At 42.8% G+C, this 19,759-nt stretch overlaps 1 protein-coding gene across 1 annotated transcript in view; it reads right to left on the reverse strand.

Annotated features, from left to right (window-relative positions):
- EFCAB6 (EF-hand calcium binding domain 6) overlaps positions 1–19,759 on the reverse strand; it is a 231,875-nt gene that overhangs the window by 143,021 nt on the left and 69,095 nt on the right. Inside the window, exon 8 of the mRNA XM_052640994.1 lies at positions 13,079–13,227. Coding sequence (XP_052496954.1) covers positions 13,079–13,227 — 149 coding nt within the window. The remainder of the gene's footprint in view (positions 1–13,078; positions 13,228–19,759) is intronic.

The raw sequence follows: 19,759 nt of genomic DNA on the forward strand, positions 1-19,759 counted from the left end.
CAGCTTCAGTTCAACTAAAATAAGCGCCTACCGAAACAAAAAAAACAACACTCCTTGAAAAATAATTATGACAGAAGTTAGAGTTTCCGGGATTTAACATTCAAACTTTCTAAGATAGAATCTAAAATTGCAGGAACATGAAAAGCCAGGAAAATGAAACATTAGTAAGGAGAAAAACAAAGTCAATGGAGAGGAATCCCAAATAAGCCAAATGGTGGTATTATCAGATAAGAATTTTTAAAGCAATAGATTATAAGCATCATCAATGATATAAATGAAAACATGCCTAAAAGGAGTCAAAAGATAGGAAATCTCACAGAGAAGTGGATATAATAAAAAGAATTAGGCAGAAATTTTAGAACGATGAAAATACTACCTGAAATTTTTTACAAATCACTTGATGGAATTAACAAAATAATGGAGAAGACAGAGGGGAGAAGGAGTGAATACAAATATAAATCAACCAAAACCACCAAATATAACAAACACAGAATACACATATATTTATAAAATGAATAGAGCTTCAAAGACATAAGACAGTCTTACATACACGTAATTGCAGTCACAGAAGGAAAAAAGAGAATAGGGTATGAAAAAAAAATCTTGAGGATATAAGAGCCAAAATTTCCCCCAAATTTGATTAAAATATACATTTACAGATTTAAGATGCTCAATAAACACTAAGCAGTAGGTGCCTGAAACATGCCAGGCCAAGGCATACCACAGTCACAAAGCTGAGAGTCAGGGCAACAAGAAAGTCATCACACACAAGAGGACGACTGCTTAACAGACGAATTCTCATTCCAAACAATGGAACCAAGAGGAGTGGAACAGAACATTAAAGTGCTGGAAGAAAGAACGGTTACACAGAGCTGTCAGTCTAAGAAAGTATCATTCCAAAATGCAGGAGAAACGAAGACTTCTCTAAATAAGAGAAACCTGAGGGAATCCATCTTTAGTACACTTAGTTCAGTCGCTCAGTCGTGTCCGACTCTCTGTGACCCCGTGGACTGCAGCATGCCAGGCCTCCCTGTCCATCACCAACTCCCAGAGCTTGCTCAGACTCATGTCCATCGAGTCAGTGAAGTCATCCAACCGTCTCATCCTCTGTTGTCCCCTTCTCCTCCTGCCTTCAATCTTTCCCAGCATCAGGGTCTTTTCCAATGAGTCAGTTCTTCGCATCAGGCAGTGAAAGTATTGTAGCTTCAGCTTCAGCATCAGTCCTTCCAAAGAACACCCAGGACTGATCTCCTTTAGGATGGACTGGTTGGATCTCCTTGTAGTCCAAGGGACTCTCAACAGTCTTCTCCAACACCACAGCTCAAAAGCATCAATTCTTCAGCGCTCAGCTTTCTTTATAGTCCAACTCTCACATCCATACATGACTACTGGAAAAACCACAGCTTTGACTAGACGGACCTTTGAAAGCAAAGTAATGTCTCTGCTTTTTAATATGTTGTCTAGGTTGGTCATAGCTTTTCTTCCAAGGAGCAAGCGTCTTTAAATTTCAAGGCTGCAGTCACCATCTGCAGTGATTTTGAAGCCCCCAAAAATAAAGTCTCTGACTGTTTCCATTATTTCCCCATCTATTTGCCATGAAGTGATGGGACCGGATGCCATGATCTTAGTTTTCTGAATGTTGAGCTTTAAGCCAATTTTTTCATGCTCCTCTTTCACTTTCATCAAGAGGCTCTTTAGTTCTTCACTTTCTGCCATTAGTGTGGTGTCATCTTCATGTCTCACGTTATTGATATTTTTCCCAGCAATCTTGATTCCAGTTTGTGCTTCATCCAGCCCAGCATTTCTTATTATGTCCTCTGCATATAAGTTAAATAAACAGGGTGACAATATACAGCCTTGATGTACTCCTTTCCCAATTTGGAGTCAGTGCACATATTCCTCAGCACAGGAAGTTCTTCAGGCTGGACAAAAATGATAGCAGATGGAGACGTTGGCTCCTCAGAGAGGAATAAAAAGAGCATCAGACATAACTAAGATGAAATGAAAGTGACGTTGCTCAGTCATGACTGACTCTTCGCAACCCCATGAACTGAAGCCTACCAGGCTCCTCCGTCCATGGAATTTTCCAGACAAGAGTACTGGAGTGGGTTGCCATTTCCTTCTCCAGGGGATCTCTTTGACCCAGGGATCGAACCCAGGTCTCCCGCACTGCAGGCAGATGCTTTACCTTCTGAGCCACCAGGGAAACCCAAGATGAAATGAAATTTGTTGAAAAACACAAATTACCAAAAATGACCCAAGAAGAAACAGAAAACTTGAATAGTTCTACATTAATTTTTTAAATTGAATTTGTAATTCAAAACAGTCCCCTAAAGAAAACTTCAAAGCTAAATGGCTTCGCAGATGAGCTCTATCAAGCATTTAAGGAAGATAGTAGCAATAGTAGGGGCAGTAACAGTGCCAGCAGCAGTAGTTGTGATGCCAGTCAGAAAACAGACGAGAAGGAAACAGGTCCCAGCACATTTCCCAGGCCAGTGCTGCCCTCTCAAAACGCATTTATAAGAAAAGACAACTTGAGACAAACCATCACTCATGAAGAAAAGATACCAAAAAAACCTTGACAAATTTTAGCAAATAAAACTGAACAGTATATAAATGGGATAATCTATCAGGGCCAAGTGGGGTTTAATCCCAGGATGCAAAATTGGCTTAGCATCTGAAAATCAGTCCATGTAATTCACAATATTAATGGAATAATGGAGAGGTACATGATCATCAGAATAGATGGAGGAAAACATATGACAAAAATCAACATACACAGTTTTAAAAATTCAGCAAAACAGGAATAGAAAGGAAATCCCTTAACCTAATAAGGGCATCTACAAGAAACCCATGGCTAACATCACTACAGTTTAAGATGGAATGGTTTCTACCTAACATCAGGAACAAGGCAAGGGTGTCTAATCCCACCACTATTGCTCAGCATTGTACTTAATGTCCTCACTGTCATACTTAATGTCCTACCTAGTAACATATGGCAAGAAAAAAAAAAAGGCATACAGATTGCAAAGGAAGGTGCAAACTTGCCTTTACTTAGAGGCACAATGACTGTCTATTTAGAAAACACTAAGGAATCCACAATAAAAGTATCAGAACAAATTAATCAGTGAATTTAGTAAGGTCACAGTATTGTAAAGTCAATAACCAAAAAAATCAGTTGTATTTGTTAGTATTAGCCATGAATAGTGAGCAAATGAAAAAAATTTTAATTGATGTATATTAGCATCAAAAAATAAAAATATTTAGGAATACATACACTATGTGCAATATCTGAGCATTGTAAACAACAAAATCTTGCCTAAGGAAATTAAAGACCTAAATAAACAGAAAGATGTACCATGCTCATGGAACGGAAAACTGAATATTATCAAAGTGAAAAAAATTTTCCCAATGTACTCAGAAAAGTGGCAAATCTGCCCAATTTACTTACAAAATCTTAGCAAACTTGCTTTCCTTCTTTTTTAAAAAAACGTATTGACAAGCTGAATGAATATATAGGAAGGCAAAGCACCTTGAATAGTCAAACAATTCTGAAAGAAAAGAACAAGAGTAGGGGACTTACACAACTTAATTTCAAGACTTAACTATTTAGCTACAGTAATCAAGACAACAGTGTGGCACTGTTTCAAGATGTATTCTTACAGCTTCTGGAAGAGGACAGAGTCCAGAAACATACTGACACATATGTGGTCAACTAATTTTTGACAAAGGTGCAAAATAATTCATTAGGGAAATGATCACCTTTTCAACAAATGAATATCTGTGCAGGAACAGAATGAACCTCACGTCATACACAAAAATTAACTAGAAATGGGCCTAAATATAGCAGCTAAAATTACTAAACTTCTAGAAGAAAAGATAAAGCAAGATAAAATCCTTGTGCTATTGGGTTAGGCAAAGATTTCTGAAAATGAATTCCCCAAAAATTACCCATAAAAATTTTAATGGATAAAATGTACTTCATCAAAACAAAAATACTTCTGTGCTTCAAAAGACCAAGTTAAGAAAATGAAAAAGCAAGCCATACTGAATGAAAATATTTGAAAAATACGTATGTGACAAAGAGCTAATATCCAGAAGACATAACGAACAGCACAAGTGGTAAAGAACACACAGGCCAATGCAGGACACAGCGAGGAACTGAACATGCACAGATCGATAACAGGAAAAGAAACAGTCCTGTAAAAAGAGACAAACGATCTGCAAAAGAAGAGATACAGATGGCCAATAATCACATGAACAGAGTCTCAAAATCATTAGTCATCAGAAAAAACAAGAGTTAAAAATAGAGATAGCTCTGCACAAACTAGCAGGGCTAAAATTAGGGAGAGCGGCAGTACCAAGCTTCGGTGGGGAAGTGAAGCATCTGGCTTTCTTACATAGTGCTGGTGGGACTACAATTGATGCCGTGACTTTGGAAAGTGGTTTGACAGGGTCTCATAAATTTAAAGATTCACTCATCATTGTTGTTGCTGTTTAGTCACTAAGTCGTATCCCGCTGTTTTCTGACCCCCCCTGGACTGTAGCCCGCCAGGCTCTTCGGCCCATGGGACTTCCTAGGCAAAAAAACAGGAGTGGATTGCCATTTCCTTCTCCTGGGGATCTTCACCCGGGGTTCGAACCTGAGTCTCCTGTATTGGTCAGATTCTTTATCACTGAGCTACCCAGGAAGCCCACACTCATCATACAACCCAGCAATTTTACTACGAAGTATTTTACCCAAGAGAAATAAAAACACGTCCACACAAAATGAGACCTGTATGCGAATGTTCATACAGGGAATATCTATGGGATATTTCCCAACAAACTGGGAAACACTATGGGATGCTACTCAGCAATAACAGTTAGTGGGACATTTAGATGTGCAGCGACATGGGTGAATCTTAAACCTTGGAAAGTGAAAGAAAGAGTAGTCAGACACAAAAGACCACGTATCCCATTCGTGAGAACGCCGAGAAATAGCCGGACTACAGCGACAGGGGCAGAGAGCAGACCAGTGGTCCTGGGGCTGAGAGGTCGGGGGAGGGGCTGCTGTCAAAGCGCAGGAGCACACCACAGGGCGACGGAAGCGCCCATACGTTTACCAAGGGGGTGGCTACTAGAAACACACAGTTGCCCAAACTCGTTAAACTGTGTGGGTTAGTCACTCAGACGTGTCCATCTCTTTGTGTCCCCACGGACTGTAGCCCGCCAGGCCTCTCTGTCCATCGGAGTCCCCAGGCAAAAATACTGGAGTGGATTGCCATTCCCTTCTCCAGGGGATCTCCCCAACCCAGGGACCGAACCCAGGTCCCCACATTGCAGGCAGGTTCTTAACCATATGAGCCACCAGGGAAGCCCATTAAACTATACACTTGAGAAAGAACTTTATATGACTTGTACTTGGACCAGAATATTTTTAAAACACAGGAAATGGTCAAAGGACCTGAGCAAACAGTTGTTCATGAAGGAAGTTACTGTTAAACGTGAAACACGTGCCAACTCAACGGCAAGCAAGGTCATATCAATCAAAATAGCAACCAGGCACTGTGCTTTCACTTGTCAAATTGGCAAGTATTTAAAGACAGCAATGTTAAATGCTGGCGAAAAGCACTCTCATGAACCTCACCCCTGAGAATAAATCAACATTTTTCTGAAGGGCATCTTAGCAAAATGGAATATAAACCTTGGAAGCATTCAAAACCTTTGACTTAAGGGCTGATAAAACATTAGGCAGCTGTTAAAAATTAATTTCAAAGGTTTTTTTAATTAACAACAAAAAAAATCCTCCTGATGTAATATGCTGTAAGAAAACAGAACATAATTTATTTCTCACATGGCATCAACTATGTTAAGCACGTGTACATGCACACACATAAAAATTCTGGAAGGAAATAGACCAAAATATTAATAGCGGCCATCTCTGGCCATTACAATTACGGGTAGTTTTTTTTTTTTATCGTTTTTTCTATTTTCTAGTTTGAGCCTGTACAGTTTTTATAATCAACATGAATAAACATAATTTTCAAAAAATAGAGCCAGCAGATAATTTTGCTAATCACACGAGTAACCATTATTAACCAAAGTTACAAAGGTGGATATTGCTGGTTTTTTTAATTCTTAAAAATGCCTCCGGGGACTTCCCTGGCAGTTTAGTGGTTGAGAGTTAACCTTCCAATGGAAGGGGTATAGGTTGGCTTCCTGGTCAGGCAGCTATGATCCTGCATGCCTCAGGGCCAGAAAACCAAAATATAAAACAGCAGCAACACTGAAGCAAATTCAACAAGACTTTAAAAATGCCCCAGGGGCTCCTCTGATTTCCTCAGGCCCCTGTCCCTCTGGATTCTGATGCTGGGAGTCCAGTGTTATTCCCAATCTTTCTTTCCCATCCCATGGAGCCAGGTGGGGGTCTTATAGCGGCATGTGACTCATCTCTGGGTTAGCGAGAAGAAACATAAATTTGTTTTTCACATTCAGGATGAATAGATAGTGGCTCCAGACTAATGATAATCTCTGAAGAACCAAAGTGCCAGTATGGTGTGTAGGTCAGAGGCTTATGGAGGCAGTAGATGGAGCCGACTCAATGGACATGAGTTTGAGCAAACTCTGGGAGATAGTGGACAGGAAAGCCTGGTGTACTGCAGTCCATGGAGTCGCAAAGAGCTGGACACAAACGAGCAAATGAACAACGACGAGCTGGAGCTCAAGTCCACTTTACAGTGGCTCCAGTAAGAGCATCGACTCATCCCGTGGTTGCTCCTCCAGGTTCAGGAAATATAATTGGAGTAAGTGTTCTTAGTCATTGCAGAATCCTCACATTGGTTTTGCTCTCCGTGGAATAAGGGCTGTGATGGTAGGAAAGGCCAAGGAGGAGACCCCACCCTTCATAAGAGAGTGAACAAAAAGTAATACCACTTCTGTGGGGTAAGTATAGACACTGTGCCACTGGCAACGTGTAGAGATGAAAGTGAAAGTGAAGTCGCTCAGTCGTGTCCGACTCTGCGACCCTGTGAACTGTAGCCTACCAGGCTCCTCCGTTCTTGGGATTCTCCAGGCAAGAATACTGGAGTGGGTTGCCATTTCCTTCTCCAGGGGAACTTCCCAACCCAGGGATCGAACCCAGGTCTCCTGCGTTGCGGGCAGACACTTTAACCTCTGAGCCTAGAGATGAGGGGTGGGAAAAGGATTGATTTCTACAACCTTCTCATTGAAATCACCTGGCTGCCCATGCAAACGCTACTAATACTTGGGTATTAGAAACTGACCAGATTATTGCAAATGTAATCAGGTGATGATGGCATTCACGTGTGCAAATCCACATAGTCCCTGGCATCTCGAATGTAGCTATGGATATTTCATACTAACATCCTAGGTTTCGTGTGGGGACTTTGAGCAGCTCCTGCCTGGGGATACAAAGCTTTCATCTCTACAAAGGACCAGGGCTTTCATCTCTCCAAGGGTGCCAAGGCTGAGAATGGCCAGCACTGGACATGTTCGTCCGGATCCACTCTTTGCCCTCCTCCCCTCTGCACAGCATCTGGGTGACCTGCTCCAACCGGCCTGTCGGGCCTCTGGCTCTCAGATGGGCTGGCCAGTGGGAGGCGGCAGCAGGCGAGTGGATGGCAAGAAGAGAGCAGGCTGGCTGCCCCCCAGCCCCTCCCCGCTGGGCTGAGCGTGGCCCTGGCCACACTCCTGCTGAAGGCCTCCCCGCTGGGCTGAGCGTGGCCCTGGCCACACTCCTGCTGAAGGCCTCCCGCTGGGCTGAGCGTGGCCCTGGCCACACTCCTGCTGAAGGCCTTATCTGCTCTCGGGTGGCTCCCTGCTTCAACCACCCTTCTTGCTCCTCACACTAACTCCCTCCTCTCTTGCCCCTTCAGACTTAGGAGAGAGAAATGCTTTCCCTTCTACAGATTGCACATCTCGTCCTGCCCTCACCAGGGTAAAAGTTCCTTCAGTAAACTTACATGCCGTCTGTTTTCTGCCTGGACCCTGCCCAGTGCACTTCCAGATGAAAAAGCCCACAATCGAAGAAAGAGCAGCTCCCTCACACCAAAACCTCCTTGTGTTGCCTGCCGTGAGTCACACCGTCCCCGCTCCCAGGCCTGGCAATTACCATCTCTCCTCCATCCCCACTGGTCTGCCTTTTCTAGAATGTCACACAAATAGAAGAGGTCCTAGGCGTGTGGGTTAAAAAAGGTTTGGGCAATAACTGGAAACATGTCCCAGGGTATTGCTTCTACACTTCATGTAATCTGGGCTAAATGGCTTGTTTTTTGTTTGCTTAGCTCTGCCAGGCTACTGATGTTCCCAGTGTGGATGGGACATTTCTCACCGGGAGATGCTTCTGAGTGGGGACCTGTTCACATGATGGATGGATGAAGCCCAGGCTCTGGTGAACGTGCAAGTCACAGCATTTATTCCATCCTCTCAACTCTCCTGCAAACCTCATTCTTCATATTTAAACACTGGTTTGGTTTTTAATAGATCTATTTTATATAAAAGATTAGGCGACAATGAAAAGCACAGCATGTTAGTAATAAAGGTCAAGATATCGGTTCAATTACAGCCTACCATTACATTAAAATATATATATGGAAAATAGCTTTTAACATCCCTAACATATTATTTGGATCAAGATTTTATGTCTCATTACCAAGCTGTTAAGAGTTTTTAATTTAGGTCCTAGATCTGGAGTATTTTTTAAAAATAAGCTAAAAAAAAAAATGCCTATTTTTTTGTTCTTTCCATTCTTAAATGTGATAGGATAATTTCTGAAATCTTTTTGTAGGGCACGAGAGTTTAGATTTCATTTTACTTCCTCTATTCTTTTCTGTATTGTTTGCCTTAAAAAAGGGATGAGTTTTAAAACTTTATCTCTCAATATCAAGTGCAGTAAAAATGGGTTTGTGTGTACACATTTACATGAATTTATCACACATGCAGATTCACAGAACCACTGCCCCACACAGAACCCAGGACTGCCTCATCCCCCACAGCCTCCTTGCTGCTGGCCCTCTGGAGTCAGGCCCTCCCCCACCCCCCATGCTGGAGTGATGAGGGTCTCCTCTCGCCCACCATCGGATAACTAGACCCCTAAGGTAGGAACCTTCGAGACTGGGTTCTTTCACGCAGCACGTCTCTGAGAGTCATCCATGTGTATCAATAGTTCTTTCCTTCTTGTTGCTGAGAAATAGTCTATCGTGTAAAGCAGCTTGCTGATCCAGTCACCTGCTGAGGTATCCTGGGCTGGTTCCAGTTTGGGGTGATTATAAACAGAGCTGTCAACAGTCATGCACAGGTTTCCTAATGAACCCTTAAATAACTGTTCAAACACAAAACTCATGCAGAATATGTCCAGTGCAATCGTGGACACATCCTGATATGTTAACAAAAAGTCTAAGCCTAAATTTAGAAGACGACTCATGGCTTCTTGTGATGCTCAGAATAGAAACATCGGGAGGAATTAAAGAGTTCCCTCTAGCAACACCACGTGTCCCAGCCACCTTCTGGGGGGCCTGAGGGGAGAGCACGGGAGAGCAGAAGTCAGCACCCCCGCCCCTGCGCCCAGCACCCCTGCCACCCCAGAGCCACCTGCCGGGAACACTAATCCCTCCTCTCATTCACGAGCCCACTGCTTTCACGGCAGAAGCAGATTCTCCCTTCTTAGCGTAGAAGGTGACATAATCGGGGTAAGGCCTGCAACAGTCACTATGTAAACTCAAGGTAACAGATGAGAAACAGAGAACGGTGGCAGCGCAGGCACCTCCGTGTGCTCTCCCAAGGTTTAACAGAAAACATGAGGGCTGTCGGATGGCCAGCTGTAGACAGAACCTTGGACAGAAACGTCCCGGAACAAGAGGGATCTATAGACTGGCAGGAGAGAATACAGAAAGACACATTAAACCAAATTATGGATAGAGTTAATGGCACAACGTGGACATTAAAAACAAGGGGAGGGAAAGGATTACATAAAAAGTGGTGGTGTAAATAAATTATCTGTTTGGAAAAAAAATATTTTAGGTGGGACACCCACCTTATTTCAGGAGGGACTGAAGTGTTTTGTGTTCAAAGAAATGGAAAAACAAGCAGGGTAGAAAAGAGTTTTTATCAAGCCTAGATGAGGATGGTAACTGGTAGGAGCAACAGAAGACGCCGCAAAGGGCAAAGATGAGTGCATCTGATGATGTTGGAATGAATGTGAACTTCTAAACAATGAGGAGTCACAATGAAAGGGAAACAGCAAGCTGGGACAAACAGCTGCAGCACCCATGACGCAAAAGGGTTCTCTGTGAATAATGAAATAATTATGAAAAATTATTAAACCAAAAGGTGATGAAAGTGACTTGAAAAACCATCCGTGGGGCCATTGACCAATTAGGACCTGAAGGGCATTCTGGGCTCATGGAACGTCCAACCTCAGCAATCCCTCCAAGAGACATAAATTAAAGCAATAAGGGGGTTACCGTTTTACACCTCTTAGGTCATCAATATTTTAATACAATGTTAATATTAGCACTGAAAAGAATATGAAACCAGAACCCTCACACCACGTTGACAGCAATGTAAGTCGCTGCTATCTTCCAAGAAAACAATTCTTGGCAATTCTCATAAAAATTCGGGAAAGCATTCACACTGCAGGTGAATAAGACTTTTAGAAATACATTCTGAGGAAAGAAGGTGCCGGCCAAGGAGGAAGCCGTGTGCCTGAAGACGGGGTCTCTAGGTGGGGTCCCCCCACAAAGCCTGTCTGCGACCCCCTCGCTTACCACAAGCCCCAGTCCCTGCCGGCCCTGCCTGCCTCCGCCGCAGGTCTCCGCCCTCCTGCTCTCTTGTCAGCTTGGCTCCAGGCCCTGGCTTCTGCGAGTTCCCAGAACAGGGCTCCTGGGGCAGCCCCCCAACAGGGCCTCGGCCCCGCCCCGGAGGCTCTGCCCTGGGCTGCTCTCCCTGACCTCACTCGCTCAGAGAGGCCCCTCCAGGCCAGCCACCGTAGAATGGTCTGAGTTCCCGTTATTCTCCGTCATGTCCTTGCCAACCTCTCCACTGCCTTCATATACCTCGCTCAGTCGTGTCCGACTCTGCAACCCCATGAACTGCACAGGCCATGGGATTCTCCAGGCCAGAATGCTGGAGTGGGTAGCCCTTCCCTTCTCCAGGGGATCTTCCTAACACAGGGATCGAACCCAGGTCTCTTGCACTGTGGGCGGATTCTTTACCAGCTGAGCCACCAGGGAAGCCCAAGAACTCTGGAGTGGGTAGCCTATCCCTTCTCCAGGGGATCTTCCCAACCCAGGAATCAAACCGGGGTCTCCTGCATTGCTGGCAGATTCCTGACCAACTGAGCTCTCAGGGAAGCCCTAGAGCCTTCATCACACTGCACATCTTATTTCATTCCGTGTGTGTTTGTTGACATCAGTCTCCCCGCCAGCAGGTTAAGCTCTTCGAGGGCAGGGATCATGCCTTTCTTAGTCCCCAGCAAGTTCCTAGGCAAGTGCTCAGGAATTGCTTGGTGACTGACTGATTAAACAAAAAATGCATGCAGAGCTAAAAGGAACCTAAAGGCTTAAGTGGCGGTGACACACAGGGCGCCGAGAAGGGAAGGAGGTGCCGTGGTCTAGATCCGTTCTCTGTCTCTCATGCCTCGCCTTTCCGGGTAACCCTGAGGTGCCCTCCAACGATTCAGAGTTTCGCAGGACAAGCTTCCATCAGCCTCAACCCTACGTCCCCGGAGAAAAGGATTTCTAGTTACCTGGACAGAAAGCTGGGTAAACTGAAAACAGTATTCCTCACCCAGAGGTCGGTCTACATACACCACTTCCAACTGAAGGGAAACAGGGGTCCTGGGAGAAATGGCTGACTCCAGGGGTGGGCAAGAGATGCCCCAGAAGGGCCTGGGGCGTTCCGTGACACCAAGGAGTGCTACCCAAGGACTTACGAGGGTCACCCAGCAGGACTCAGAGCCAACACGGAAAGGTTCCCCTGGCCAAAACAGGGCAAGCTGAGTATCGAGGGGAATAATAACTCTGATAAATTGAAACACACCAAATATGTCAACACTCATGAGTTCATAATCATATATTTTTGTCAAGAAGAATCACTCATTGCTCACTTCTAGAGGATGCTGGGAACACAACTCATTATTTTGAAAAGCAGTAAGCGAAGGGAAAGAACCAAGCAGCTGCTGCCTCTCTACACTGTGTCTCACGGTTACCAGACGGTGGGAGAGGGGAAGCTCTCATTACAGAAGCTCTCCGGGTGAGAAGCGGAGAAAAGAGACGCACAGAGTGTCACCCCTTCACAATCCCCAGTGACCTGATGGGTACAGGGATGATCAGCACAGCCGCTGACATCACAAGGAGAAAGACGAGCAGCGCACGCATGCTTGCTGCCACCTGGGAAGCATTCTTGCCCCCAGAATTGAACCTGGATCTACCAGTTCAGGGGCAGGGGGTGGGGGAGGGAGACAGGAAGGCAGGTTACACGCCACTGTGGGTTGCAATCAGTCAGGTTCAGATTCTAAGAAACTCCACATAACAAACAGTCCAGACCTTTTCTATGAACGCATCTTAAGGAGGAAAAAAATAAACAAATGGAGAGGGTCCCTATAGATTAAAAACGAATTGTGGCAGATCACAGTGTACAGATTAAATTCGCTATGAAAGAAAATGGGAGACAATCAGTTAAATCTGAATCCTGACTGGATGTTTATTAATATTATTGATAATTCTATTAAGTGTGAAACAGTATTTGCTCCATGTTTCTTACAAGAGTTCTTATCAAGAGACATAGTGAGATCTTTTCAATGAAATATGATGTCTGGTATTTGCTTCAGAAATATCTGAGGTAGAGGAGAGGCGGGCCAGGGTAGGGATGAAATGCTTGGCCAGGAGTGGAAGGTTTGAGATGGGTGGTGGGCACATTTGCGGGTTCAGTGCGTTATTCTCTTTACTTTTGCATGTGTTTGAAATTTTCAGTGGCAAAAAATAGTCTAAAACATTAATAAAATATAAATGAAGCTGTTCCTTATTCTCACAATTGACATCTGGGGGGAAAAATGTCAAGGAAACAATGGGACTCTTACCTTTTCATTAACTGGATGAAAATTCTTCTTGGTAATTGGTATACAAAGGTGTCGAGGACAATCTTTAGGTAATTCAAAGATACATATCCACTTGTGCAGGGGTCCCCTGCACTCAGGGCCTTTTCAACCTTTTCATAGCACTTGGAAAGCTGTGGTGAATTAAAATTAGAGTGCGGCATTCACAGAAATCAGTGGCGCAGAGCCATCCAACCACTTTATTTTCACCAAAACCTCTTCACATTTTCTTTCCCAAAACTGATCAAAAAGGTTACTATGGCATGTACTGAACTTCAAATGTTTAATTGATGAGCTTACTACAAAACAGTATCCCCAGCCGCAGCTACTCAACTGACAAGGCAGACAACTTTCTTGGGGAAAAACAGCACATATAATAGCTCTAACTCAAATTTCAGTGCTAAAAATACTTGGTGGATCTGCCAGTTTGATACATCTTTCTTAATATACTTGCAAGCCATCCTTACTGTGAGCCCATGCTAGGCTGCTCCTGATTAAGTCAGGTCAATCAAACAAAAAGCTGGTAGCATCTTATTAAAAATAGAAGTTACTTTTACTGTAAGGGAAATCGTTAATATAAGAATTTCATAAACCTTGTACACATTGGACATTTCTTTAATTATCCTTTTTTTTTTCATGGGGAATTACAAAGAATCAGGGTGAATGAGCTTTGCTTATGGGACTTCTAAAATGCAGTAAAGTAGGTTAACCACTGATTTTTATATGACTCATAAAAATGCTGTGAAGATTGGTTTTATTTCCAAAGGTTTTCCTGCTGTTTATTATTGAGTAATAACAATATTCTTCAATATTTCCAACCCTCTCCACTTTGTATGAATTCACTTTTTCCTGCTAACTGTGATAAGAAGATAAACAAAAGAACCATCAACTTGGTGTAGAAGGTGATGTTTTTAAACGCTGTATTTCTCGATCCCTGGTCTGGGAATTAAGATCCCCACATGCCATGTGGCATGGCCAATTTTTTTTTTTTTTTTAAAGCTGCTGGAACATGGAAACATACATACAAGGGTCTCTATTCACTGTTAAGAAGAAGCACATTCATTAAGACTTCCTCAGGGTGCACAGGAATATCGGAAATCTAAGGGGGAAATCTTTAAAAGAATCTAGAGACTCCCAGGGCCTAAGCTCCTTAGAGTTGCATAAAATTAACCCAAAATGTGGCTAAATGTACCCTTCTCTCTCTCAGGGAGAGGGGGCTGCCTGGGAGAAAACTTGTGGAGAGAAGCCAAAGCCAGACGTAGAGTCTGGTCTCGGTATATTTATTGGATTGATGAAATCCGATTTTGTTATCTTAATGACATTCAGTTTCCAATATGGCTTTTTCCTAGGAAAGTGTTTTGACAAAATCAAGAGCACTTAGGGGAAAAAAGCCTAGAAATGAAACAGAAGTCAGGTCTTTGCAACACGTCGAACTTTTTTTGGAATTTTCATCGTTACTGTTCATAATGAAACAAAAGAAAAAAATGCAAGCAATTCAGCAAAGTATAAACAAGGCCATAAAGATACCTGGAAGTCTCACAACCCACAGGTTTTCATATGGTATTCCAAAAACTCCAACATGATCACATAAGAGTATATTACAGTTTTACAACAATGGGACCATACCACACTTTCAGTTTTAACAATTTTTTTTTTCATTTAACAACATGTCATGAAACTTCTCCCATAAGAACTAGTGTGTATCTGCATTATATTTTGAAACAACACAAGGCAACCATCACAGTATTGACCGACAAACAAAAGGTACACTTATTTCGGTTTTTTACAAGTGTTTTTTATAAGTGTTTCCCTGATCCCCAATTGAAATGAGATGCCTCATTACTCTCTCATGACACCCCGTCCTTTCTAGTCACACCACCCTAGGAAAATGATATTTGTAAATGTGTATTTGCTTAACATCTCTCTCCCTGATATATGGTCATGCAATCTCCATGAAAGCCAAGGTTGTGCCTGTTTTGTTCACTAATAATGATCTAAAATGAATCACACTTTGGCAAGTGCTGGGCACTCAACAGGAGGTTTCCGGGTGGCGCTGGTGGTAAAGAACATGCCTCTCAATGCAGGAAATGTAAGAAATGCCGGTTTGACCCCTAGGTTGGGAAGGTCCCCTGGAAGAAGGCATGGCAACCCACTCCAGCATTCTTACCTGGAGAATCCCATGGACAGAGGAGCCTGGGGGGCTGCAGTCCATGGGGTCACAGAGAATCAGACACGACTGAAGCAACTTAGCAGGCACACAGGCACACAGGCACTCAATAAATCTTTGTTAAAAATGGATATAGTTTTACCAAAAATGTTCTGAAGAAAGGTTGCAAAGTGTAAAAAAGCTATTTGACACATCAGTAAAAAGAGAAATAAAATTTAATTATTGCTGAAATGCCATTTAAATATCATCAGACTTATAAAAATGTAAAAAACTAATGACTTCAAGTGTTGGTGAGTACATGGGACAACAGGAATTCCCTTATACTCCCAATGTGAGTGCAAATTGGTATTCTGAATTGGATATTGCCAGTGAAGGATGAGAATGTGTTCCCTACAACCTAGCAAGGAATGCCTGGGTATCATTCCCTCTGCACATACACACCAGAAACTTTTGCATATACACACCAGAAGATATGTAGGCAACCACTCACAGTGGCATCATTTGAATTAGCACAAAACCAGAAACCACCCAAATGTCCAAGCACGGGACAGTCTATAATTTGTGTATATGTAGCTAATGGAAAACTGTACAGCAGCGAAAATACGACTACATCCATCATACGAGTGGATCTCAAGCCAAGCGCAAATGGGATGAAAATAGATGGCTTTGCAACTGTGCAAACACTCTACAGAAAAGAAACAAACAAACGTCAAGCAGAAGACAACCCAATCTGTAAGAACACACAGCAGCAAAATACATACATATATCACCAGCGAGGGTTTCATACGATAAAAAGGAGCTAAGTAAGAATACAAATTCATCACAAGAAAAGCTTGAAGATGCTAAAACAATGAAAAAAAAAAAAGAAAACAAAAACGTTACTAAGGAACTAATAACAAATTAGGAACAGCAATAAAAGACAAGGCTGAAATTAAAATTAATGCTAAAGGAATGGCTTGGGAACTCCCTGGCCGTCCAGTGGTTAGGGCTCCGCACTTTCACTGCCAGGGCCCTGAGTTCAGCCTCTGCTTGGGGAACTAAGATCTCGCAAGCCAAAAAAAGCAGGAATGGCTTGACAGAATCTCAGTGAAAGCAGAGGAAAAATGAAGATGATGGCATACTAAGAGAGGATGATTATCATCAAGGACAGACAAAGATGGCCCAATGTCAGGATAAGCGGCGAGACCGCTGAAGGAAAGAAAGAAATATGCCAGGGAGACAGGAGGGGCAGGAAGGATGGAGGGAGCAGGTATTCGTGACACGACACAGGGAAATTTTTCCTGGAATGAGGAACTGAATCTTCATTCATCAAAAGAATAGACTGTGTTCCAGGAAATTGACAGAATGCTCCATGCCAAGCCAGCTGAGTTTTGCTTTTGCATTTCAAGGATCAAGAAAAAATACTTTTGGCATCATGGTAGGAAAAAAAAAAAGTTATCTACAGGAAGGGAAAAAAAAAATCTGTTGACCTCAGGGTTCTTCTCTAGAAGACCCAGTGCCAGAAGACATTGTAGAAAAACAACATTTTGAGTAAAAGAAGGAATGGTGGAAGAATTATATCCAGCCAAGTTGTTGTTCAAATAAAAAAAAAAGAGAGAGAGATAGTATGAAAAAAAAAACCAAAGGGAATAAAGCACCCATGAGCCTTTCTTGAGGGAATTACTTGACAATGAAATCCAGGCAACCCAAGAACAAATCAAAATAAAGTACTCTGAAAGGGATAAGCAAGGGGAGCGATACGTCCTAAATTCATGCAGATATAAAATGAGGGTGAAACAACTGGGGGAATTATGGTAGCAGGACAGAATGTAAATATTAGAAACTCTAAGAACATAATACAAACAGCAAAAAACTGTGAGGGGAGGGAGGGTGGAAGAAACACAGGAAGTGCCAGTCTCAAGGAGTTTCACAGCAGAGCCAGCCCTTACTGTCTGTAATTGAGACATCCTTCAAAACACCGTCATTTCTCCAACTCGTCACGGCTTTCTTAATCTTTTTTCTTGTCTCGAAGTCCTTCTTGGGACCGAATATTTCTTGTGGCAAAGAAATATCGAAAGTCCAGAAATATCTTTGGCTTCACTTGAGGACTGTGACATGAAGAGGACCTGGGCCCGAGAGTCTCTGGCAGAGTAACCTGGGCAGGTTGTTAAACCTCCTCAAGCTTCAGTCTCCTCAGCTTGAAACCAGGATGATAACGGTACCCAGCTTCTCGAGTTGCCATGAGGCCTGAAAACCTGAGGGACGCTTATAACACTGCCGGGCACAGAAGCAGCCCCATTTTTCGTTGCTGTTCAGTCGCTCAGTTGTGTCCGACTCTTTACAGCCCCATGGACCGCAGCCAGATTTCCAGGTTTTCCTGTCCATCACTATCTCCCAGAGTTTGCTCCAATTTATGTCCATTAAGTCAGTGATGCTACCCAACCATCTCATCCTCGGTCACCTCCTTCTCCTCCTGCCTTCAAGCTGTCCCAGCATCAGGATCTTTTGCAATGAGTCAGCTCTTTTCATCAGATAGCCAAAGTATTGCAGCTTCAGCTTCAACATCAGCCCTTCCGATGAACAGTCAGGGTTGATTTCCTTTAGAAATCAACTGATTTGATCTCCTTGTTGTCCAGGGGACTCTAAGAGTCTTCTCAAGCACCACAATTCGAAAGCATCAATTCTTCAGAGCTCAGCCTTCTTTATGGTCCAACTCTCACATCCATACATGACTATTGGAAAAATCACTGCTTTGACTAGACGGACCTTACGTTGGCAAAGTGATGTCTCCACTTTTTTAAAATGCCGTCTAGCTTTGTCATAGCTTTCCTTTCAAGGAAAGGAGAAGCATCTTTTCCTTTCAAGGAGCAAGCATCTTTTAATTTCATGGCTGCAGTCACTGTCCACAGTGATTTTGGAGCCTCCAAAAAGAAAACCTGTCACTGTTTCCACTTTTTCCCCTTCTTCTTGCCATGAAGTGATGGACCGGATGCCATGATCTTAGTTTTTTGAATGCTGAGTTTTAAGCCAGCTTTTTCACTCTCCTCTTTCACCCTCATCAAGAGGCTCTTTAGTTCCTCTTCACTTTCTGCCATTAGAGTGGTATGACAGCCTTGTTGCGGTGAAGGGGCTTACGTAACTCAATGAAGCTATGAGCCATGCCATAGAGGACCACCCAAGATGGACGGGTCACAGAGGAGAGTTCTGACAAAACATGGTCCACTAGAGGAGGAATGGCAAACCACTCCAGTATTCTTGCCGAGAAAACCCCATGCTGCTGCTGCTGCTGCTGAGTCGCTTCAGTCGTGTCCGACTCTGTGCAACCCCACAGACAGCAGCCCACCAGGTTCCCTCATCCCTGAGATTCTCCAGGCAAGAATACTGGAGTGGGTTGCCATTTCCTTCTCCAATGCATGAAAGGAAAAGTGAAAGGGAAGTCACTCAGTCGTGTCCGACTCTTAGCAACCCTATGGACTGCAGCCTACCAGGCTCCTCCGTCCATGGAATTTTCCAGGCGAGAGTACTGGAGTGGGTTGCCATTGCCTTCTCCGAAAACCCCATGAGCGGTGATGATTTTTTTTCCACTTCTGGTAAACTCCAAGAAATTTAAATTAAATATGCCTTATTTGTAAAGAGGAACATGATTCTCTTCTTATAAAATTATTTCTCTCTGTGTATCCACCCACCCACCCACTGATGCAGCCATCCTTCTATTAATATATAAAGACAAGCCTAGAATTATGTTCACCAAATGTTGCCTTCGATTATTTCTGGGTGGTGGATTTAATTTATTACTCTCTTCTTTATACTTTTCAGAATTGCTTACATCTTTTCATAACGGTCATGTGTTTTGGAATGGCCGTGTTTTCATGAAAACAATAAGTTCATTAACTACAACTAAGGAAAACAAGTTTTTACTAATCTACCAATGGAATATTCATGTGCCCCTTCCTCCAATGCCCTTAATCTATATTGGCTTTGGTTACTTTTTTCTCATTGACAATTTTCTGCTGAAAATTTTAAATTAATAATTTATAAAAAGTTCTACATATGTTAGGGACAGTTATTATTTATCTGCCAGTTACGTGGCACACGCTTTGCCAAGTTTATCATTTGTTTATGCAAAGTTTTGCTGTACAAATGCTTTTTCATTTTAAGACAAATTTATCAATCTTTGTCTTTAATGATTTGGGGGCTCTATTTCATGCTTAAACGTCTAAATTTCAAGTTTAAAAATTTTCACTCAGATTTTTTATTTTCAAACTTAAATAGCTGGTGCATATAGAATTTATTTTGGTGTGAAGAGTGGAAGGTTCCAAGCTTTTCTCCCCAGATGGCTGTCTAGGGAATTATCTCAATAATAATTACTGAATATTCTCCTCCCTTGTCCCCATCACTCTACTGGAAGGCCACACATTGTGTGCTAAATTCATATATCAAGATCAATTCATTAACCAACTATTGTTTTAATTCAATTTGAATGTTCACTGCTGTACCACTGCCATATTGTCTTAATTATT

This window comes from Budorcas taxicolor, chromosome 5, assembly GCF_023091745.1.
Source record: "Budorcas taxicolor isolate Tak-1 chromosome 5, Takin1.1, whole genome shotgun sequence".
NCBI classification, from domain to species: domain Eukaryota; kingdom Metazoa; phylum Chordata; class Mammalia; order Artiodactyla; family Bovidae; genus Budorcas; species Budorcas taxicolor.